Source organism: Ambystoma mexicanum, chromosome 14, assembly GCF_040938575.1.
Source record: "Ambystoma mexicanum isolate Mex_15411 chromosome 14, UKY_AmexF1_1, whole genome shotgun sequence".
Lineage (NCBI taxonomy): Eukaryota > Metazoa > Chordata > Amphibia > Caudata > Ambystomatidae > Ambystoma > Ambystoma mexicanum.
Genome location: NC_090940.1, coordinates 225,648,413 through 225,674,001, shown reverse-complemented (window position 1 = coordinate 225,674,001; position 25,589 = coordinate 225,648,413). Strand labels below are relative to the sequence as shown.

The following is a 25,589-nucleotide window of genomic DNA, read 5'->3' as shown; positions in this document are numbered from 1 at the left end:
CATATCCTTCTCAATGTCAACAGAAAAAAAGCCATACCCTATGCACCTGTTTCTCCGCCAACACAAGATTCTGAGGGTTAAAAGGAAATTATAGACCAAGCTTTTGGGACAAAGGGTAAATTCCACAGAGATTTGGACTTGCTTGGCGGTGAAAATATTAAAATATTAAATCGCATGGGGGTTTGGAGTAAACCGCCCCAGAAAATACATGAAACTGCATGTATGAAATTATAGACCTGTGACTCTTGCTCAGGTCTCATTCTTTTTCAGTGCACACCATCACAGTCCATGGTTTTCCCCTCATTTTTCAACCCCTTTTTCCTAATCGACAACCCCATTGCGTATGGGTTGTGTTATTGAGTTGGTTTGTTGCGGTTCCCTGTCAAAAATGTACCATGATAAATTGCACTGAAGAAAACCAGAAATTATACAACTACTTAAAAAAGCGCTTTGTTACATAGCTTCCATTACTTTCCCCCATTCTAAATAATTGTTGCATTGTTTCTTCAAAACATATAAACTGCCGTTCTAGACCTTTGAACCCCTAGCAGTGGTCAAATAAATGCTGAATACCATATGTATGTATGTATGTATATGCCCGGCAGGCTGCTTTCTATTCTCTGGTAAGTTAGCCCTGTCGGTCAAACTGCAGAAACTGCTCCCATCAACGCCCCAAGGGCCAGCACAGTTTCTTGGGATACCCGCTAATATATACCCATATATCTCCCTTTGCAGCTTTTTCCTCACTCTAGTTAGAACAAGCACTTCCCCCAACACTAGATCAGCAGGCAAGAAGTATACTTAACAGCGAGCATTGCTGTTTTTTATACATATCACATAGCCATAACGATCAAATGAAATGTATCTTAGCACGATCATGGTTCGCATCCTGAGAGCTTCTTCAGGGTGACATTTGAAGACTCTTGACGATATTCCTGCATGACCACCATACCTCTTCTGTGTTGCTCATGATACTCTGCACCATGCACTCACTTCTGTTTTTTTTGTATTCCTTTACCAGCACTGCCCTTTCAATGTACTGACCTCATCAGTTATGTTTTGAAGGTTGTGTATCATTAGGACATAGGCGCCCTCTCCTCTTCCTTTGAAACACTACAAAGTGACTGTGTTCGCACTTTGACGCACAAACAAACAGTAATCCTTAAACAGTCTGAGGAACCCTGCCCTTTGCCTTGCACGGCTTCCAACAGCCACTCTCTTCTCCCTCCAGGTTTATCGGTACATCCACAGACTTGTAGGAATACTGTTTTGTACCCATAGCCTGCACTCTATATACACTCATTGGATTGTGGCAGTTTAGGATTACTTGTTCATCTGATGAATGCGTTAATCTAGACAAGGATTGCGAGTTATCGAGATGGTGAATCGGAATTTCTTTTAGTTTCCTTTCTGCTCCGAGGACCAGTAATTTCACTACCTGATTCCGAATCTGGGATACAGTGTTTTCTGAGATCGTTATCTATGGAGAGGTTCGCTCTCCATATGCTTTTACACGAGATGCTTGCTTCTTCCTTTGCCTTCTCCAGTGAATGATCCCAAATACCTCCGTTATCGCACGTTCGGTAATTCTCAACCATGCCCTAGTCTCTGCCCTATTTCTCGCCTTCTATATTTGTGGTGAGCATTACAGTTTTGCATTCCATATATTGTGCTACCACTAGTTTCCATGGAGCATGGCAGGGAATAACATGAGGCTTACGCTGGACCTCCTGCTACAACAAGACCAAACTAAATGGGGTTCAGGAACTCGTCGGGGCATACTAAGCTGTGTAAATCTGCCTTTTTCGCTTCACTACCTTGCTCACTCCTTTGTCTGATTTGCAAAAGTAACCTCCCCAGCTTGCAAGAAGAGAGACTGCCTTTTACCAGTACCAAACCGAGAATAGGTTTGGTGTGTCACGTATGTAGTCCCCTTCCATTCGTGCCGGACTCTGCCTCCTTCATGCTTGCTGAGCAATTTACCCCAACCTGTCCTTTTTTCCATCCAACGCGCGACCAGCCGAACTGCCTCCATATTTAAGACTTTTTGTCTAGTATTTGGATGTTGGTCTGGCCTCTACTGTCAGGGATTTCACTGGTCATTCCCGGCCATTCCTTGAGCAACATCTCATCTCCCAGCTTAGCTTTAATGGACGCCCAATGTGTAGGTATGAGTTCTCGGAGGCAGGCGTGTTCTTGGACTTGCATCTTTCTTCTAGCCCTTGTCTTTTATGATCTTGCTCATGCCAGCTCTGCACATGGTTAAATGTGTGCTCACTGTGGACTCGCCGCCCAGCAAGGGTTAGAGCAGTTAGTACAAGAGACACTGGAGTTCTGAGCCCTTTATTGGAATTACTTATATAAGGGGGCAGGCATAGTGAATGGAGATGGGGAACATTTACTACTTGGTTTTTAGGACCAGTAACTCCAATGGTTAGACTGACTCCCAGGACCAGTAAGACTGGTGGCTTAGTCAACCAGTGGATATAGAGGAAACTGCTTCTCTTGAAAGCTTTTGTGGAGGGTTACACCATAATGAGTTCTTTAATGTATGGAAAATCCTCCTACTTGGAAGCCATCTCTGTTCCCTAGCTCTCTGCCCAAAACAATTGCCTGATGTAAGTTTAAAAAATAGTGATGCAACTCTTATTCAATACTAGATAAAAAGGCCATATGCTTCCTGGAGAGAATCACACAAAAAGGCTTCAGAGTGTCATTTTGGCTTGATGGCCGTGGTCTGCCGGAGAGTGGTGATCACATTGCAGTGGTCCTTTTACCAGAGCCCAGACTTTAATGCATTCTTTGAAGTGTCTCCAGTCCTATATCTCTTCTTACCTTGTATCAAAAACCTTTACCCACAATACTAACAACCCTTATAACTATGTCCACTTCTTAGCAACCAAACATATTTCAAGCATTAAGATTACCTACGGACGCGTCTGCAACCTTTGGATCCCCTCTGGGTGTTTTGGGCCACAACTATCAAGAGCACTAGCCAGCATAGTCCATTGTGAGGGGTCAAGGGAGTCATAGTCCAAAACATCCAGCGAGTAACAGGTTTCGGAGCCTTAACCCAGGATAGTGGCCACAGACTGGTTCATTTTTTCACTTCAGCCGTCAGCCTAAGGAAAAGGTTTATACCTACCTGAACCATGGGTAAATGCCGTGACATGCATTTTGATTGGGTTAAGTGGCGTTCTCTTGTTTGCATTTTGCAATTGATTGAGTTTGTCAAGCATTTCCCTAGATGGTAGGGGCGTCAAACTCAACTGCAAGGTAATTTCCCTTTTCCACAGTACCACCAGTGTTAGGAAAGATTCCCATTTATGTGAAGTTTTCCCTCCAGTTGTGTACTCCCCAACTTGTTACTGCTCTTTTAACACCATAGTCTGACTTTGCCAGTGGAGCACAGCCTTCAGCTGCACTCCCCTGGGCTTTTCGCTCACTTTGTTATGGGGAAACTGGCATGCCCTTAAAGACAGTCCGTACTGGGAGACGTTGTTTCCTTTAGTCCTTTCCAATGATGCAACTCTTCAGCAACACTTTGCAAGTGCACAATGTACCTTACGCTACAGTGCACTTGGGTCTTCCTCTCCTTTCTAAAGGCCCTAGACAACCTCAAAGGATTTTTTAGGAGATGTGCAGATGTGCCTTGGACAGGGTTGGTGGCAGCTTATCTTTTCATATATTTTTTAACCATTTGAGGCCATGCAAACCACATTTACCGTGTTTGGCACAGAAAGGTGTCCTGGCTCCAAAATGGCCCTGCCACGAGGTTCTTTGTCCTTTCCTTTGGCCATGCGCGCCTTGATACCTCTGGGCTGCTAGCACACTTTATAAATCTGAAAAATAAAAATAAATCTTGCCCCTTCACCTTCCCCAGGTCGAGCCGACACGGGTCAGTCCTTATTTGGGCATGCATTCTCCTGCCGAAATGCCAATCTTTCGCAGGCTTCTGCATTCCTTGTGTGTGTGCTTCCAGGATATGGGTTGGACTGTCTGGTTCCAATACACATCCTAAATGCCAGAGAGTCTGGTGTGCTGTGAATGACTGGGACCCCTGTAGTCTGTGATTGGTCCACATATGGTAGGCCTGTATGTGAGCAGATCTCCCATTGGGTCCTCTTTGTTTTGGCGCGAAGGAGATTCTGGATTAGAGAAGGCTCCACACCCATACCATGTTTCACCCCTCCTGAGACCTAGTCTTGACCGCTGCCAAGCTACCTTGATTTGTCTGGCTTGTCCAGAGGTTACCCTGTTCCAAGAAACTAGGCTGGCCTCCTGAACCTCTGCCCACCAGGTCGGAGTTCAGAAATCCATCTTTACAAACAGCAACCGCAGACATGTCTCGGCCTTATTGGTCACAGTCAGTGCGGTATACCTTGCGCAGCTATGTACAGTGAGCTGGGACCCACGTCGAGCATACTTGTGCATGAGGGATGCATGGACCAGATTACACAACAGTTTTCAGACTCGGCCGGCTGCCTGAATACTTTATCCAAATGATTCACATGTGTTCTTTGCATGGGAAACTAGAAAACCATACCATACCAAACCCAGTCTCCTGAGTTCCCACTGAACGAAGGATAGGATCCAAGTATCCTGAAACCAAGAGGCCGAGTTGAGGAACCGCTGGTGACACGCTGAAAGGTTTGGCACGCTGAGCCCGCTGGACCCCTCTGCATCTGATCGAACTAGAAGACCTGCGAAGACACTTTGACCCATTGGAATAGTGTGACTAACTAGTCTCAGCACATTCATCAAACCTTGCAAGAAAGCCTTATTGGAAGCGTGTCTGGGCCAATCAGTGGGCTGACCAGCTTGCGCAGGACCTTTGCTCTGACACCACCGCCATTTCGAGGAGACCCTTATAACTTGGTATATCGCAAGCTGTGTTCATGGCACTCTTGCACCGAATTCCGTACACTGGGCATTCCCAGGTCTGGAGTAAAGAGAAGAATGCCCGAACCGGAGCACACGCAGTTATCTTGTTGCCCCACCGTGGTGACGAACTTCGCAGGTGGCTTTCTGCTGTGCCCTGAAGCCTGCTGCAGTGAAACTGCCCTGATGCATCCACCAGGAATGGAGAAATTGTCACTGTCCCGTTGAGGAATCATTGCTGTATCTTCACCACTGAAAACCGCAGAGCCGCACATTTGCCGCATTTGAACTGGCAACCAATTTAGACTCGACTGCTGAAGTTTGGTCCGGAGTGCGCCGGGGGTCGGTGAGTACTTGCAACCCTTACCGGAGGCCCGTAGCACATCCATCAATTTTTACGCACGAGTGTCCCCTGAGGGCCACTCTCCTTTCCACTGATAGCCTGAGCTATCGAACCATTCCCAACTCTTGGAATCTGCCCTGCCCTATTAGAGAGACCCTCCACGAATAGTGGGAACTTATTCTGCATCACTTCACCCACCTTCCTGAGCTGCTACAGACCCTACAAAGAGACCCCGGTTTGCCCATCTGCACTACTGCCTGTGCCAGCATTGCAAGTACATCTGAGCAATAGGCTCCCCTCTTCTTAGGGACTGGGCTGCCTTTGTTAGGATTGTGATTACTGCAGAACTGCCTAAAGATAGTTCGCACTGCCAGTTTCCTTCCCTTGCAGGTTGTAGACCCATTCTATGCTTTTGTTTAACCCTTTATGCCACTTGGTCTTGTATAGCTGTATTTTAGTGGGATTGTGTTGGTTTAAAAGTATTACTGTTGATTATTACTGTGTGTTGAACTTCAAAGCCCTTGAATAAATGTACTTTATATTTTTTAATATAGATAGACCTGCCTGGGAGTGATTTGTAGTGCCCTTTACTCTGTGTGCTCATTGAGGTCTTTCAGTCACCCTCACCCCTCCTGAGACCTAGTCTTGACCACTGCCAAGCTACCTTGATTTGTCTGGCTTGTCCAGAAGGTTACCCTGTTCCAAGAAACTAGGCTGGCCTCCTGAACCTCTGCCCACCAGGTCGGAGTTCAGAAATCCATCTTTACAAACAGCAACCGCAGACATGTCTCGGCCTTATTGGTCACAGTCAGTGCGGTATACCTTGCGCCGCTATCTACAGTGAGCTGGGACCCACGTCGAGCATACTTGTGCATGAGGGATGCGTGGACCAGATTACACAACAGTTTTCAGACTCGGCCGGCTGCCTGAATACTTTATCCAAATGATTCACATGTGTTCTTTGCATGGGAAACTAGAAAAACAGCTGCGATGTTCTCAAACCCAGTCCCGGATCATGGAACAGGCTCCCGCTGCTGATCTGTGTGACCTGCACATTCGAATCCTGTTAGGGTTCGGCTCCGCCCGGCATCCTCCCATTATTGTTGAGTACTGTTAAATTGGGTAAGATCCGCACAAGTTATCAGAAATGCTACAAACAAGAAAATGAGGTATCAAGTGCAGTAAAAACACAATGTAGTATTTCTTCATGTTACTATTACAAAATAAAAACTAGGCAAATCTTTTATCTTCTGCAACATGGCATCTGAAACGTGACTGGTCTACAAGACTTGCAAACGATAGAGAATTCGTTTATGTATTGTGGATGGTGGTGGCCTTGGATGCTGTCATTTACATCCACACAAAATGCTAAAATCAAAACAAATGTTTTGCAAGTGATTGGATATCCATCCCTATATGGCAGCCACTATTTGGGGAGAAGGCCTTCAAAATTAGGCATTTAAGCATTTTGTAAATACATGTATCATTTTTTAAGCTAGTAATAACAGCTGAGACAGGTGTGTAAGCATGTGCTAATAATATCACTGTAACACGTATCTGTCGTGTTATCTTCTGTTGTACAACAAGATGTCGTCAAGCATGTCTGATGCTTGATTTGAAGTTGCTCAACTCTTTGGCTGGCTACACTGTCCTCTTTCTATCTCTGTGACTTTCCTCGTCAATATTCCATTTATTGTTCAAGTTCATTTAAGACCTGCTGCCCACTTCCTCAGGTGGAGTCAGTTTTAGGATTTGTGAGGTCCTGTTGGGTAAAGCTGTGTGGGAGCCCTCCGACTTGACATTGCCAAGAGTCCTGTCCTCAGAATAGGTCCTCTTCTCTTTCCTCGCGGTGCCCCAGCATAAACCATTTGCCCTCCTGTATGTTTCCTTCTAGTTTGTGTTCTAGATCTCGGGGTCCCAGGATGTTTGCTCCACTATACGTGTATTTTTAATGTATACTACACGCAAGCTGGATGTGTTTCATACGTAACTGAGCTAGCTGAGAAGGGAACCTGACCCACAGCAGTGTGGTCACTTTGCCAGGATGGATGGATGGATGGATAGATGTGTGTATGGGATTTATAAAGAGCAACCCCAGCTGGGAAGCAAAGCTACTGTATGAAGAGGATGCATCTATGGGGATACAGGTAGGTTGCAGGAGTAGCAGAAGACCTGAAATGGGCAGCATACATCATTCTGACACATCCGCTCTGCCCCAGAACATGTGTGCTTACCCCACCTGCAGCACTGGTTATAGGACAGAGCAAAGGTAGGGCAGTGGACTCGGGTCCCACCAGAAAGCAGTCCCAGATCAGCAACAGACAGCAAAGTGTTCACCTATGCTGGGGGGGAATGGGGATGGATGACCGCACAGAATATCCGTTGAGTGGCAGAGGAACCATTCTACTGGCTCTTGACCTTTGTGCAATGTAATTGGGCCTTTGGCTTCTGTACGATATTCTATCCCGCCCTCTCATCTTTTACACAATGGTTTCCGTAAAACCTGTAAACCATTTCTTTACCCTCAATAGTTGTTGGGCATTGTCTTCCCTCAGTCTTTTTCCGTTGGGCATATTCTGTTACAGCGCCAAGATACCTTTGGGTGGTAGCCGCACTATATCAAGATCATTTAATGTAATATAACAGAACATGTTATGATATATGATATGATGGGTTATTTATAACGCGCTCAATACCCGGGGACCGAACCTGTGTTGCTCTGTGTCGTCTTGCTTCCAAGGCGAGCGCATTGCCCCTGAGCTATCCTCCAGAGACAGGTTCTATGCCTAACCAAGATATACAAAGTTGGAAGTACCAGCAGATTGTGTTTGCTACACATTTTGTCATAGCTCTCAACCATTTGTGTTTCAAGGGCGGGTGAAATCACCCGATTATGTTTTTGGCGGGTGAGACGCCCATTGGAATGAATGGGCGTGCAGGAGGCTTGGCGGGTGAGTCAGCTCTTTACAAGGCGGGTGACACCCGCCAAAAGCGTGTCAGTTGAGAGCTATGTTTTGTACCATCGCTGTGGCTGCATTTCTACAATTTCAATTGCACAGACTGTTGAGCATGGGCTAACCGGAGCGTGGTACTTCCTGGTGTCCTCGTCCTGGATTTCCGTCATCACTTGCCATAAATGGGCCATACTTTGGCCTTGCTGAAGAGGTGAAGGGCTACTTCTGACAAATAAACATGATATTTCACAACAGTCCTGGAGTGTGTCTCCTGTGCAATTGTAACTTGTATTTCCTCTTTCCTAGTTTCCACTTTCCCTGTGTGTGCTGCTCCGGGCCCTTTCACGCACCTCATCTACAAAAACGTTGCAGTCCCAGTCTACACGACACTCAAAGGGGTAAGGTGATGCTCTTGCTCTAGTCCCGGGTCTGTTCGCTAGTCTGCATATGTACGATTGAAGGGCTTCCCGATTAACTTTTATGCCCTATGATTGCCTCCATCTATGCGCACTGAAGTTTTCCGTAGAAGTGGAAATATTGCTGCAAATTCTGGATTTGTTTCGTCCCACTTGCGGAAAAGTCGGCGGTCGGTAATTAGCCAGCGTATGCAGAAACCGGAACGAGACGCTATCCCTGATAGATCAGGGCACGCCAGAATGCTGCAGATTAAAAGGCATCCGAGTGTGATATACAGTCAGCTCATGCATCCCTTACAAACAAAGTGTTAAGGGTGGGGCTTTGTGTTGAGAGAACTGTACCCCTCACAGAGATTTTGTTTTGACAACAACTATAAAACGTGTTGTGGCCCTGAAGAAAGTGGGTTAACGACTATCTCCACTGAAACCAGTAGGCCAGGTGTGGCCCCTCTCTTTTTGAAAAAAAGTAGATATGAAGAGAAGGGGTTCACATTTTTGAAGCAAATTGTGCGAAGCATTTTAGCTTAAAAACACCCAGATAGGGTGTGAGCGCAACGGTGTTCAAAACAGTTGCGCATTCACAAACAAGGTGATTAGAAAGGATATTCTCTCTACCTTTCCCTTTCTTTTTAAAAAAAGAATACCTGGTCAGAGGTCTTAAATAAATCATAAATCTTTTTGACCTGATAAAATAAAAAAGTTTTTAAACTTCCTAGTGTGACAATACTGAGCAGAGAATAAGAATAAAGATAAGAATTTCATCAGCAATGTATTTGTCACATCAATCGTTAGGTTTGTGAAAATCTATTGATGTAGCGTGACATAGGGCCAGTTTTTCTCCCTCTCCCTATCCCCTAACCCTAGATAAGCGGCTTGTCACCGCATCCTAGGGATAGTAACATCACAAGGGCAAATATATTTGAACACATTAATGGGTACTAGTCATGGCCTTCAGTTATGGGCAGGGGTCACAACCTTCACCCATGTGCACTGAATATTTTAAAACACTAACAGGCTACCAACCATAGATTTGGTCCTTTACCAGTGAATACAGCTTTCAACCGGGCCCACTATATATTATATCCACTGATCAGGCACTAGCCAAGGACTCTAGCAAAATACTGGCTAGTGGCCTAAATCTTTGGCTGTGCCCACTAGATAGTCTAAAATATAAATGGGCCACTAGCCATGGCCTTTGACTTTGACCAGTTTGTACATATTTTGGCCATGTCCACTGTATATTTGAAAATAATAAAATGCAATAAGCGATTGCCTTTGGCCGTGCCCACTGTATATTATCTAGAAGCACGCTGCCCACTATAATCAGGCAAGTTACCTACGTCACTGCCTGCTGTTCCCACATGTAAATTACCTTAGTGCTGATCGTGATTACCGAAATCAGCCTGGTCAGAGCCTTCTAAGATGGCAGCTGTTTTGTGCTGGCCGCACTTGACTCTGTCCCAAGTGTATGCCTGACTGCATACTACCCATTGTTGTCCTGGGATTGGTTGAAACTAGTAACATAGCCTGCCACCTATCACCGATAGGCGAGAGCTGGCCAATGCGAGGGAAGGCCAGAGAGAAGGCCACCCCCTGACTGAGCTGACTGAGCGTCACCGGCATGTCGGCGTGCCACGCTGGAACTGCGTGTGGATTATCTGACAATTAACTCAAGGTACAGCTGCTCAAGTTCAGCTCTCTCCCAAACTAAGCGCCCAACTATATTGGTAGCAGAATGAATATAGTCAACAGACTTGTACTACACCCATATTGCCAACAACCACTGTTTGTACTTACCACTTATGATGTACTGTACGCTCGGATATAAGGCTTGCATGACCGCGACCCCCGCGATTCCATTGCAGATGTGCTCCATGCGCCTGCATTAGCGACCTGCCTAGCTTCACTGTATTATTTAACCTAGCCGCCCATACCACGCTACATCTGCGTATGCTTACTACTCCCCTTCGCACGTGTACTCCAGCCTGCCCATTCACCCCACACTTGTATGCGTGCATCGCGTACCGCGCACACCTGCATTTTTAGTGGATTCCTGCCACTGTCATCCTACGCAGACCTACTCCTCTTTTGAATGTCTTGTCTGCCGACTCTCTCTCTCCTAGCCATTCCCTTACCGTGGCTATTATCTATCGGCCACCTGGTCAAATTTCCTCCTTCCTCTCTGAGTGGGCTGGCCTCTCCTCCTCACTCCTGTCCGCTACCACTCAACTCCTCTTTCTTGGTGACTTCAACATCCACCTGGATGCCTCCTGTCCCCCCACTGGACTCTTTCGTGACCTCTGCGACTCTCTCTCACTCTCTATTCTCCCGTCTGGACCTACTCATTCTGCAGGGCACACTCTTGATGCTCTGATCTCTTCTGACCTTCCCCTCTCCGTCCCTCTCTCCACTCCTCTCTCCTGGAGTGATCACTTTCTCCTATCCTCCCACCTCACCCTCCCTACCCCTCAGGCAAAGCCACCCTCCTCATCGCCACCCACCTTCTCGGCCATCCGACCCATGAAGCGTGTGTCAGTTGAGGCTTTCGCTGCCACCTTCTCGCCCCCCCTCCCCCTTCGGCTGACTCCCACCCTGACACAGCCCTCTACATGCTCCACTCTGCTATATCTGATACTCTTGATATCCTTGATCCTGTCATGAGAATCCGCCTGAAGCCCAAATCCAAATGTAACTTCTGGTATGACTCAGATCTCGTCACCCTAAAACGCAAGTGCAGGGTGGCAGAGAGGAAATGGCGTGCTTCATGTTCATCCTCTGACAAACTGGCCTGCCGCTTGCTCCAAAGGCAATACCGTCTCTCTGTTCTCGCCAAGAAGAGAGCCCTTATTCAAGCCCGCATCTCTGCGGCATCTAACAACTCGGCTGAACTCTTTAAAATCTGCAAGGAGCTTGCCAACCCTGCTGCAGTCTCTACCTCTCCTGTCCCCTCCCAGGCCCTCTGCACGGCATTGACCTTTCACTTCATCTCTAAAACTCAGGACATCCTGTCCTCACTCTCCTCCTATCACCTCCCTCCCTCTTTTCCCGGCTCTTCCTCTGGCCCTTCTGCAGCCACCCCTCCTCCCTCCTTCTCTGCCTTTCTCCTTTTTTCTGCTGACGAGGTTTCCAGACAAGTCCGATCTAGGAAAGTCTCGTCTAAACAGGTTCACCCATGTTCCTCCAAAACTATCAAGGGCCACATCGACTCCCTGGCTCCTGCCCTGGCTGACTTTTGCAACCACTCCTTCGCCTCTGGAGTCTTCCCATCCCCGCGCAAGCACTCCCTTGTGCACCCTCTTCTTAAGAAACCCTCTTCCGACCCCTCCTGCCCGGCTAACTATCGCCCAATCTCCATCACTCCCTTCCTGGGCAAGCTCCTGGAGAAAGTGGCCATCTCCCAGCTTAACCTCCATGCTGAATCTGTTGGCAGTCTTCATGATCATCAATCTGGCTTCAGAGCTTCAGAGCATGGAAACTCCTCTCCTGAACATCCGTGAGGACCTGCTCTTGAACCTCGAGTCCAACACCCCTTGTGTTCTCATTCTGCTCGATCTCTCATCTGCCTTTGACACTGTCAACCATGCCATCCTGCTCAACCGTCTCCGTGAGAACCTGGGTATCACTGGTCAGGCTCTGGCGTGGCTGACTTCTTTCCTTTCCAATCGACCCTCCCAGGTCCAACTTGGGTCCTTCCTCTCTGACGTCTTCTTCTCCACCTGTGGTGTTCCCCAGGGATCTAATCTCTCTCCCTGGCTTTTCAACCAGTATCTGGCACTCCTTGCCCACTGCATCGCCGCCCTTTGCCCCAACTTTCAGTGCTATGCAGACGATACCCAGCTCATTTTCAGGCTGCCCTCGGCCTCCTCCTCTCCTCCTCTCCTTCCCTCATCTCTGACTGTCTGTCTGCTATCCAGAATTTTGGTGTGCCGCCAATGACCTCTGCCTTAATGCCAGTAAGACTGAGATTCTACTCATCGGCACACCCACTCCATCCTGCCCTGCAGCGCTCTGGCCGGCCTCTCTTGGCCCTCTTCCTGCTCCTACCTGCAAGGCAAAAAACCTCGGGGTCATCTTCGACTCCACACTCTCCTTCTCTCCTCACATATCTGACGTCTCTAAGAAGTCACACTACCAGCTGCACCTCCTCAGAGGTATTCTTACCTTCCTCTCCTTCCCCCAGAAGCTCACTGTCTCCCGAGTCCTGGTTCTCTCGAAGCTGGACTACTGTAACAGCCTCTATCTTAATCTGCCTGCCTCCACTCTCCGCCCTCTGCAACTCATCCAGAACAGAACTGCGAGACTTGTCCTTGGCCTCAAGCCCAGGGACCGTATCTCTCCAGGACTGAAATCTCTACATTGGCTCCCAGTGGCTGCGAGGATTAAGTTCATAACCCTCTGCATTGTCCACAAGGCGTTCTGGGGCCTGGGGCCTAAATACCTTCAACTCTCTCTTCCTAAATATCTTCCTTCCCGAGCCCTTCGCTCATCTGTCTCCAACTCCCTCAGGGTCAGCCGCTTCTCAAAGCAACGAGCTGGGGGTAGATCTCTCTCCGCGGCAGGGGCCTCCCTCTGGAACAGCCTTCCTGCCTCCCTGAAACTTGAGGAGAACCATCTCCGGTTCCGGAAGCACCTCAAAACCTTCCTCTTTGCTTCTGCTTTCTCTGTCCCTCTCCCCTGCTAAATTCTTCATTGAAATTGCACTGAATCTGCAACTGGCCCACTCTCACCGACCTCGGTCCTGGGCCCAGTCACTCTCCACTTGCACTGCCTCCCTGGCAACCCCTGCACTGCGGGACTGTCTCTGTATCCCTACAGCCCCCCCTTCCCAGCACTTCTGCACTTACCTTGCACTTGCCACCAGCTGGCCCTATTTATTTATTTATTTTATATTTTTTATTTTTTATTCTACTTACTTGTATTGCACTTCCCCCCTCCCCTTCCCCTTGCACTTTTCCCTTCACCTACCCCTGCACTTGCGCGGTCTGAATGATACCTGGCCTAGTAGGATCGTTGTCTGTCTTCCCCTTGTTCCCCCCTCCCTGCCTCGTCGCGCCTTGAAACACCTGTCTATAGGCGCGTTACAAATGCCATATCATATCATATCATTTTACCCGGCACTATTAACACTACGTGCTTCTACCCGCATGACTCTCCAACGAACAGCCCTCGCTGCTCCGCACCTTATGACTCAATCAAAGTGATATATCAAACAGTAGCCCCCCACGCTGCATGATACCCAATATCACTGTAATGCCCTATCATTAGCCTCGTGCTGTACATTTTTATCATGCTATCCATGTGCTTTGCTAAATATCTGTAGCCTACGTTGCTATCATTTCTGCCTATGTGACCATTTAATCATTAGCCTCTCGCATCATCTTATTATGCCACCCATGTGTCTTGCCAGATATCTGTACTTGTTACCATTTTTTCCTGTGTGACCACTTAGTCATTAGCCTCTCGCTACACTTTATCATGCTATCCATGTGCTTTGCCAATTAACTGTACCCTACCCTGTTATCATTTTACCCTGTACGACCATTTAGTCATTAGTCTCTTGCAATAATCTATTAGGCCATCTACACGATTTGCCAGATAACTACCTATACGGCACCCTACCTTGCTATGACCTTAGTTTAGCGGCGTGACGGCTTAGCCACTAGCCCTTACTGCACTTTAGCCCGCTATCACCACCTACCCTTGCGCTTTGATAGACGGAAGTCCCTGCCTCCCCTCTCTCAGTGCCACCCACTCTGCACGCCCCGTCCTATCTCGAAATTCCAGAACTGTGCACCTTCGCTCAAGGTCTCATCCAAGATGGCACACCAGCACACAGTCTTCACTTCTACCGCCCACCCTACACCTATAGCCCCACGCATACGCCATGTACCTACCAGCGCTATATACAACCTTACTAAGAGCTCTCCTTTTACATAATCACCCTACAAGATTCCACCATGTCACAACATTTACCACCTTTGTCTACTGCTCGCAGCCTCGCCAAGCATACCAACATGACTACTAGACCTTGCTCCTTAATACAGAGGAACATTAAACTACGCGCAAGACTGTATGACCCCCTAACTAAAAAAGTGCCTAATAATGTTACTGCCGGCCCCTGCAAAAATAGCCGACACCACCTTCAACTCAATAGTAGACTCTTCCGAGAGACTACTACGACCCCGAAAATGTACTCTTAAGGCACTGCCCCAACCAACTCTGCCAACGATAAACAGTGCACTTATAAACACACGTTCTATGGTCGAACATGCAACAGAGATTGCAGACCTAATATTAAATGAAAACTTAGATTTCCTAGCCATCACAAAATCTTGGCTCCACCCCGCAGCTGGTTCAGCAATTATGCTAGCCATCCCAGATGACTATACTCTCCTTAGAACAGATCGCACCACCTCTCGAGGCGGAGGTCTGGCCATAATATACAAAACCAACCTCACATTGAAACTTATCCCACCTCATAATACAGACTCTTGCAAAGCCCTTACAGCCAAGCTAACTATAAGCAACTCACAATCTGTAACTATCCACCTTATTTACCGACCCCTAGGCCCTCTGGGACTCTTCGAAGAAGAACTAACAAACATCTTATCTAACAACCTGAAAAGCTCCTCCCAGAGACTTGTTCTAGGAGACTTTAACTTGGGACTTAATGACCCTATAGATTCCAATGCCACCTTAATTAACAATTCCCTAGAGGAACTAGGAATCGCCCAAAAGATTACATGTCCCACCCATACGAAGGGTAGAACCCTTGACTGGATTGCTGAGCACAATTGCCCAATCACGGTCTTATCCATATTGCCCCAGTCGTGGACTGACCATCACGTTCTCACTAGAGGTTTCACTTCCTCTGTATACTGACAGTGTAGCCCCAGCAGCTCCCACTAGAAATAAAAGAAACATAACCCCTGAAAACATTATCCCCATAATCCTACCTACTCTCAACTATCCCAGAGCATACAGACACATTTAATATGGTAGACTCGTACAACAAAGTGATGCTGTCATCCCTTGATGCCATAGCACCCTTAAAAATGAGAAAGAGCAAACCCCGCAAACATGTGAACACTTGGTTCTCTCCACAACTAAAAGCAATTAGACTTGAGAAACGTCGCTGCGAGAAAATATGGAGACTTGATCCAACAGAGACCAATAAGAAAAACCTAAACAAGCAATCCGCCCCCTACAAAAAAGAAATAATATCCGCCAAACAAACCTCATACAACCTCCGAATCACGCAAGCTAAGTCTAATACTAAAGAGCTCTTTGAAATCTTGAAAGAGGTAGAATCTCCTATCAAAACACCAGATTCATGCCTTAAGGATAAAAACTGGTGCACAAGTATTCAGAATACTTTGGCCAATAAAATAACTACCTTGCAAACCAAGATTAGTCACAAAAAGAACACTCTTCGCGCTACTTCTAAACCTAGCATTAGCAACCTGACAATGACGCATTCCACCCTGACCCCTCTACATGAATCCACCCCACACTTCAATTTCCGCAAAGTCTCGATCAAAGAGGTTGAGAAAGTTATCCTCACTCTCAAACCGTCGAATTGCCATGGCGACTTATGCCCAGCACAACTCATAAAAGATGCAGCTCGTGAACTGTCACCTTTTATCTCTAAATTAATAAACGTATCCTTCACCTCAGGCACAATACCTAACAATCTCAAACAGTCCTGGGTCCTTCCACTTCTCAAGAAACAAAACCTAGACCCTTCCATTCCTACAAACTACCGCTCCATTTCCACAGTGCCATTCATGCTCAAAATCCTTGACAAAATGGCTTACTTACAAATCCAACAGTATCTAGAACACAATCACCTTCTGGGAATCCGGCAATCAGGTTTCAGACCTCAACACGGAACTGAAACTGCTCTGGTAGACCTGAAGTCACAAATAGACGAGCTGAGAGATGAGGTTAAGACAGCACTACTGCTGCTCCTTGATCTCAGCAGAATTTGACTTAGTCGACCATGAGATCCTGTGCAAACACCTAGAGTCGGCTGCCCACTTCTCCAAAGAGCCAATAGATTGGATTCAGTCCTTCCTCAGTAATAGAACAATGCAAGTCTTCTCACCACTGGCAGCTGCTGACCCCATGACCATTACCTGCGGTGTGCCTCAAGGCTCCTGCGTCTGGCCCACGCTGTACAACATCTTTACGAAGCCCCTTTTTTTTGATGATCTAGATGGTCTGGGTAGCACCTACACGAACTATGCCAATCATACCTAGAACCTCATCCGCTGACGGGGGATTATCACACGGATTTGGACTTTGTAAACAGAGTGTACCTCATCATCCAGGCATGGATGGCCTCACATGGACTATGCCTGAATGATGACAAAACAGAACTCCTCATTCTTGGCACTTCAGCTAACATCACCAAAACTACTGATCATTTGTAATTGACAACAACATTATAGTTGTGGCCAAGGAGGTAAAAACCCTTGGCTTCTACCTAGATTCCACATTAACTTTCAAAAAACAGGTAAACGCAATGGCATCCGCCACCGCCTATACCTGTAAACTTATCAGAACAGCCAAGCCATTCCTACACCCCAACAGCTGCATTACCTTGGCTGGAGCTCTGATCCTTTCCAAGTTGGATTATTGCAATGCCCTCTATGCAGGTAGCAATAAATACATCATAAACAAGATTCAAATCCTGCAAAATAACGCTCTAAGAGCAGCCCTAAGTCTCCCAAAGAAAGCCCACATTTCAGATACCAGATGATCCGTCAACTGGCTTTCCATGAAAGATAAGATATTCCTTAAATCTGTCTCTTTGATTCACAAATGCCTTCATGACCTGGTCCCTAAATACCTTCTATCGAGATTTACCAGACAGTCATCCTACCGCCCTTCCAGAAAGGCCAATGCCAACCTTCTATTAGTGCCAAGATTCAAACGCACTCTGACCGGAGGGAGCAGCTTCCTGGTCAAAGCAGCATTACACTGGAACTCACTACCACCACCCCTAAGAGAAAACCTCCCTTATCCACAGTTTAGGACGAAGCTTATCCAATGGATTAAGGATCATGACAACTAACACATTGTCATCCTTCCTGCCCTGCAATCCGACACAATTCCATACCTGCAAATTGTAATTTGTGAATGCTGCATGTTATCATATGTATAGAGAATTACTGTAATGACTCTATCCACATGTAAACTGTCTTGGCTAACCCGTCCTCCACTGTAACCATATAGGACGATATCCAATAGGCCCTGTGTAACTAAGCTATACAATCCTCTTGCTACTCCTGCGCCTTGTTACCCTTGGGTTATGTGCGCATTATAAATAATAAAAACAAACAAACAAACACTAACCAGCCTCTAGCTATGGCCTTCAATACAATACTAGTCAGTGGACACGGCCTTTGCCTGTGCCAACTGTGTATTCTAACATATTAATGGGCACTAGCTATGGCCTTTAGCCATGGCCACTAACTACAGCTTTCAACGTTGCCCGCTGTATATTTTAAAACCGTAATGGGCTACTAGGCATAGCTTTTAACCGTGCACATTGGTATGTATTTTAGAACACCAACCAACCACTAGCAATGGCCCTTGGTGCTGGCCCGTGACCCCAGCCTTTGTCATGGCAAAGCCCATGGTCTAAATTGTTATTGAGGTAATCAAAGTTTTCATGAGCTAACTTATAAATGATGTTATGTATAATTCCCTTATTGATGTAATCAGTTATATACAATATAATTAGTGTTGTCACAAGTGATGGAATCAGTTATGTGATTTGTAATGTCATCAGTGTTCTCATACGACATGTCATGAGTGATGTGATATGTGATGTCATCATTGTGGTCATAGGCTCTGCAACAGGGGGAGCAAAGTTAAGGGGACTTTAGCTGAATTTGAGGGGTATTGTTGCATAAAGTTCTCACCTTAATGGCCCTTCAACTGCAGTTCGTTCATTGAATTTCAAGGGTTTTTTCATTCCATAGATTTTAAGTACCCTTCCGGACCACTAGAATGGTCTTTGGCCATGGCCAGTAGGCACGGCCACTCTTTATTTTAAACACTTGCAACCCATCGCTCAATGACGTTCATCAATCGCAAACTGATTTTGTCCTATTTTGACAGTGGTATTTTTAAGCAATATGACCTGAGCGGTGGGGGCATTACCGACTCGGATAATGCCCCGGGGCCCATAGTTATAACGAAGGCTCTGGGGCATTACCTGAGTCGGTAATGCCCACGCCGCGAGGGTCATATTGCTTCTAGTACCCCGGCCCGCAAGATTTGCATGACCGGGGCACTAAAAGCATTTTCTTCTGTCCCGAAACAACCAAGAAAATGGCCACCGGGAAAGGGAAAACTGAGTCAGTTTTCCCTTTCCACGGCGGCCATTGGGAGCGGACTCGCTGGAAACAGAAGTGTTCCCAGCGCGTCCGCTCCCGAAAAAAAGAGAAGGTAAGTGGGGTTTGGAGGGGGAAAAAAAAGAAAGGAAAAACGTACCTGCGTTGGGGGATGATGGAAGCCTCCAGCCGTGTGGAGGCGTGGAGCCGGGATGGCCGCGCTCCGAGTCTCCACATGGCTGGAGGCTGCCATCGTTCCGACTGGGGACAAAGGAGCAAGAAGGTAAGTGGGGTGGGGAGGGCAGGGAGGAAGGAGGAAAGGGGAGGGAAAGAGAAAAAAAAAAACCTTACCTGAGTCCCTGGCAGGGGGCGAAGGCAGCCTCTCAGCCGTGGGGATGCTCGGAGCACGGATGGTTCCTCTTCGAGCCTCCTCACTGGCTGAGGGGCTGCCACGCCTCCCGCCGTGGACAAGGAGGCTGGAATCCCAGCCTAGAAACGATGGATTCTCGGCCGGCTAATGACCCGACGAGAACCAATCAGAATGTGTGTTGCATTCTGCTGGACTCTCGCCGGGTACTAATTATGTATAAAAGATTGCAGGCTTTGAGAACTCACAATGTTTTAAGCAATGCGCAGTGAAATAACATTTGCCATGGGCCACACACTTTGTTTAAACTGCGTGCTCCAAGCCCCTTGTTTTATGGCCGGTCTCTTGGTGACTGTTGTGATACATTCCACAACCCCAACTATCAACATTTAAGCAGCACGGAAACAATAAATATGACCGGGTGCAAGAATAACATATGCCCAGGTACTTTCTGCACCCATAGCGAAAATCAAAAGCTGGCACCCATGAATATACCCACAGTAAGTGAAAATATATCTTAAAGTGAAATATACAAATGTGGTTCATCTGACCTGACAAAGTGCACAAGACAAAATATCATTGGACTTTAAATAAAAGTAATGAACACCAGAAAAATAACCTGAGAGAGGCTTTCTTCCAATAAATATGCTGGCAAAATATAAAAGATGCTCGCCTTTTAAACCCAGCAATCTGTAGTGAAATATTCAGTGGAAAACAAAATCCCAGTACGAAACAAGTGCTTGTGCTCTTGTGGGTAAGTTTCAGCACTGGGAACATGAGAACCTGAGTAAAATCCTGGTATCCAAATACTTGAGCAAGCTAGCCAACCTCAATGGAAACCCAAGGGGTTGTCTGCCCTCTGAAAAAATGATACGCTGTCCATCCACATGTGTCCTTTACTGGTGCCCTGAAAATAACTGCACCAGTGTGCAGGAATGCAAACTCTCTTGCCACATTGTGGGCAAATACTGATGATTTACTTGCCCTCTCATCATTGTTCCTCCATGTCTGGCTTTCAACAATACTCTGCTTTATAAAGCAAACTTGAGAAGTACACATACCATAGTGTCACTCAAATATATAAATCCTATGTTAGGCAAAAAGTGTAGAATTGTGGCATTATTTCCCCCCCACCCCATCTTGAGTGCGAGACTACAAATACCAGAATGCAATTCAGCAAAAGGCACAAAATGGTCTCTGAGGGCAAAACTTTCAAAGACTGACAGTAGGGTCATTTAAAAAAAAGAATGTGGATGCCGTGTGTTATGAGATAATTAAAACTAAGAAAACACATAGCATTCAGTACTGTGGACTGCCTCCCATTCATGCAGTAACCAGGACCTACCCTGCTTAGTTTCAAAGCGAGGAAGGATCCAGCCCCCTTAGGCCATGTTTCTCTAAGTGGTCTTGTAAGGTGGGCTCATTTATTAGGCAACCTGGCCCTAGGGGGCTGACCCCTTTCTTGCTTTGAAGCTAAGCAGGGTTTGTCCCAGGTACTGCAGGGATGAGAAACTCACTGTTGCTGTAAACGCATTTTTTTTTTTAGATTTTGACTGGAAAACTACAAATACAAAGATGCATTTCAGCAAAAAATGGTCAGAGTGCAAGAGTGCAAACTTTCAAGGACTGACAGTAGCATGGTTTAAAAAAAATAATTGGATGCCCATTCGGTTGCCCATCCATGCAGTAACCAGGACTGATCCTGCTTAGCCTCAAAGGTGCATTGACCCTGCTTAGCTTCAAAGCAAGGAAAGGGTCGGCCTGTTTATCTAAGTGGTCTTGTAACTTTAGCTCCTTGATCAAGCAAAATGGCTTGAGGAGGCTGGCCCATTTCTCACTTTGAAGCTAAGCAGAGTCTGTCTTGGTTACTGCATGGATGGGAGACCTGTGTTGCAATCGTGTCACTGGCCATGGTCAGCGATGTATCACCCCCAGTATAACTAAAGCTGTAAAAATAGCTTATTTTTTTTTTTTTTAAACTGTAACCGCGGGTACTGAACTACACGTACCCTCGGCTGTCTGTAGTCCTATATAGCTGCGAATATCAGAAAAACGCGTGAAGAAATGCTTTCCTGCACTAAGTGCCCACCTTAACTGTGCCAGCTCCCCCCACATGGCCAATTCACCTACCCTGCCCTCTACCGTTTCCCCCACAATGCACACTGTTTCTGTGACGCAGTTTGCTTTGAGATGTCGGCTATTTGCGGCTATAGCCGAGGCTACAGAATGCGTTGTGTTACAAACTTAGTCCCTAGACCCACTCCAACTCCCAAATTTCACATGGTTCCCTATAGCCCCCAACCACCACCTCTAGCCTGATGGCATTTGCATGTTTTTTGACCTGCAAATAGCTTTTTTCCTGAGTTTCATGTTCTCATATCCTCGGCTATAAACTTGAATATCTCTTGCATCGAGAGAAAAACAAGTCGGAAGCTTTTTCTTTTCTGAAAACCATGATCCTGCAATGCATCATGGGAGATGGAACTATCCCTTTATGGGAAGGGGGCACCCCCTTATCCGTCAAATATTTAAATAATTTCTGCATGGAATAACCCCAAACCATGCATGGATTACGTGTCAACGCTTCATGACCAAGTTGTTTCAGACCTGACCCAAATCCGTCCAGCGTTTTGGACTGTGCACTCTTGCAAAAATTGACCTTGTTTGTCTATGGGAAAATGAATTGGAAGTAGGCTGCAACTTTGGAAAAAAAGATGCTTCATAATAACTTTATTATTTTTAATGTATCTTTATGAAACTTTGCAGTCTGTGGGGTAAGGAGGTGGCGAGTCCCTAATCACTTTTGAGATTCAGGTCAAATCCATAACTCGAATCAAAAGTTATTAACAATAGAATTTTGAGGGGTTCCTATTGGAGTCCGACTCACTTCAACTAAATATGCCTACCCAGGGAAAACATTTCACTCAGTGTGTGTCTTTTAGTAATTAACCCGTCCCTCTGTATACCTTTTACCTTCTTGTACTAAGTAATCCAGATTGCTTAGATTTTTTAATTCGTGTTCATTATATCATAGTTCACAATACTGTGAAGCAGTGATGGGCAACATCTAGCCTGCCAGATGTTTTGCCCTACAACTGCTCACTGTTAGCTAGGGCTGATGGGATTTATAGGCTAAAACACTGGCAGGGCCGCAGGCTGCCCACCACTGCTGTAAATGCAAGTTTTGAAATAGAAGTTGAAAAGCAGAAATATCCCATGTTGTTGTAGAAAATAGTCGGGTTTTACTGCGGGATTAGTGTTCCAATTAAAAGTTCCTATTTTTGAGAATTGGTTCATTGCAGAACCTTCAGAAATATATGAATATTTGTTGTATTTTAGTGCGCCATACTACTTATACTCCCACGTCGACCGCAGGGCGCAGTGTTGGCTTGCGCGCATGTGCCGTGTGTTTAGAAAGGTTCGAAATGCCTTTGGTTTGTAGTGTTTGCTGTCTTTTTTTTTATAAAGTTCCTTTAGAAGAATCATTTCATGAAGTAAAAGCATCTATTTTGGATGATATGATGGGGGGATGCTCATCAATCCAGTGCTGCATATGTGTGTACGTTTGCCAAGGGGCAACCTTAAATGGAACCCATGCGAGTGGCAAAAGGTCCGAGGGAAGACATAACCTGCTGGGCTCCGCTAGTGCTCTTGGCTTGAAAAGTCAAATGGAAATCTTGGAATTTGTGTGTCTGTGTCAGAATGACCCCTCGCTGACTGTCTAGCCCTTTGGGGGGTTATTTTGCAGAGAGCCACCCAGATAAGCAGCATTCCGTTGCTGGATGAGTCATCCGGTTCCGATGATGACTGCAGCTCCCATGCCAGCTTCAGGGCCTCCAACGCAGGGTCGGAGACCAAGAAGAACAGCACGCCGGGCAGCCCCAGGGCAGTGAAACGAGGTAAGAACAGCTTTGGCCTATTCCATTTTTAGCCTTCATCTGCCATTTTGTGTAATTTAGAAGGTAGAGCCGCCATTTTATCTTGTGCAGATACTAAGTAGTGTCTTCGATTGTATTATTGCTCCCATTCAGAAGCCAAACCATTGTCTGCTTCTTACCCTGACTTTGTTGCTGCTGGGCACAATTTCTTTGAGGTTACGGTAAGCGGTCACTTCTGCCAAAGGTTCGAGTAGCAGAACCTGCTAAAGGGGAAAGTAAATGAACGTGAGTTACTTACTCCAAATTGCAAATCAGTAATGCGAAGTTCCTAACCCCAATATTTGGTCGGTAAACATTCCCTTCAGCCAACTTCGCCAAACAAGAGTCTTTCACCTCAAATTCCTGACTAACATTCTCCAAAGATGGCCACGTGCACATCTGGCTAAATCGCAATCTGGTAAGGAAATGTTGAGTAGTGCTTAGGTCTTCCTTCCCACTGGCAGCAGCGCTGGATCCTTCTTTCCCCAAATCTATTTATTAAAGGTATTCAACATATATTTAAAACTATTCATGGAAATCCAGAACATAGAACCCTTTGGGGCGGGGGAGTGGGGGGCGCTCCCTGATCTTATCCACGCACCTCAGGCTGCCCTGATCACTCTACCCAAGTTTTCTCTAAAACGTCCCCCAAAGGGAATTCATGTAGCTCAACACACGGGATCCCAAAATCCCAAACTTTCAAGGGGTAGATCTGGAATAGTAAATGGTGCACTCCTAGACTTATATATGCCCAATAATTCATTTACTCTTCGCATGCCAGTTTTAACAGCATTTCAAACTTTGGCTGCCACATACCCCGGGGGTTCCAAGTCCTCCATGGGCATTATTGAGAGAACAGTTGGGTACTGTGCATCTACCCGAAGAACCTCCCTCCCCTTAAAATCACATAACAAGAGCACATCCGGATAAGAAAACAAGAAAAAGTCCAAACCCAGTCACTCATTGAGAAAACACGAATATCCGAGGCAGCATTGAGTATGCTTTGGAATGTAGTGTATAATCCACGACTGCTCTTGAGCCGTGTCCTTGCCATGAAATTCCCTTTCCAAATGGTCATCTCGCCTCCCAAGGATTTAATGGCACCTGACAGTCCTTTGGCTGCGGATAGGTCTGTAGATGCGGCCATTTTGTGCCTGGGCTCCCCCCCACCGCCCTCACCTCGTTTGCTGTCCCTAACTCGCGCTGCTCCATGCACGAATGCCTTTATATGTTGATGGAAGCAGCGATTAGTGGGCCCCCTGGCTGTGCATTTTGCACTCTGCTGGACACGGCAACTTGAGGCCTCTATCTTTTCTGTCACTTGTTGGCCTTCTGCATGCGGCGTCGAAGGTGAGAGATGGGTTGACCTGCATCTGGTGGCAGAGGCCGGCGCCTAACGCGCATTTTCATTGTCACGCACAAATTAAAATGCACCCAGAGTTTTGGTGGCAGCAAGATGATATAGTGTTGGTACAGCTTTATGATTGTGACATTAACCTTTCATTTTAAACGTAGTTTACAAACCTAGCGCTGTATTGGGTGCTTTATAGAGCAATTACCTGGATAGGCATCTTGGCGCTGTAGAGAAGGAACGCAGGAATCCGTAGGAGACTGGAGACTTCCAAGCCAAGCCATGTAGTGCGTGTAAAGGTTATTTGCATGCAGAGTGCAGTGGCGTGCGGTATAAAGCCCGGTAACATTGCATAACTTGGCCTAGCCGAACACTCACTCGGTGTGTTTCCTTGTCTGCCTGCTTCAGGCTTTGGCAGCGCCAACTCCCACCCAGACCGCTTTCTTCTTCAGGCTTCACTGGCCACTGCCTACAAGAGCAGGCCTGCACCCTACCTACCACACATTCCAAAAAAGGATGCATAGCGTTACTGAAACATTCTCTTCGAATCGTTTACATCCCTAAGAGGTTTAAAAGGCCCCAGAGCAAACCTACCCATTTCTTAAACCTTTATACTATAAAGATCTGTTCTATCCGGGTGAAAAGCTCTTTTTTTCTTGAGCTTCCTCAATAGTTTAGTAATAATTTATTTGTTTTTAGCTCACATAATTAACTTTTTACAACAAACATTTCATACTTAATTACACATCAATTCATCACAATTAAACAATATATAGCATTTCTAACCAATGTAGTCGCTCACCTCTGCAATAGTATAGTAGTTTGTGGCTAATACATTGCTTTCTATGGAAGTGCCTCTCTGTGGGCATTACTTTGTGTATCTGAATTGTTTGAGCAGCGCATGTTCTTTCTTCCATTCTCCATCCCCTGTTGCTGGGGTAAGCCAGCCTCGAGCTCAGTCAAGCTACCAAATTGAGAGCCAATGAACAGTACATATTGTTTGGCTGATTGCTC

The 25,589-nt window shown here is 46.3% G+C and overlaps 1 protein-coding gene across 2 annotated transcripts in view; it reads left to right on the top strand.

Annotated features, from left to right (window-relative positions):
* The window catches only part of PLEKHH1 (pleckstrin homology, MyTH4 and FERM domain containing H1), a 493,065-nt gene that overhangs the window by 273,746 nt on the left and 193,730 nt on the right, over positions 1-25,589 (top strand). For both annotated transcript variants that reach the window (XR_011283967.1, XM_069638989.1), the window contains exons 9-10: positions 8,485-8,576; positions 23,056-23,206. Coding sequence is in view for 1 of the 2 variants with exons in the window: in XM_069638989.1 (XP_069495090.1) it covers positions 8,485-8,576; positions 23,056-23,206 (243 nt within the window). In the remaining variant the exon portion in view is untranslated. The remainder of the gene's footprint in view (positions 1-8,484; positions 8,577-23,055; positions 23,207-25,589) is intronic.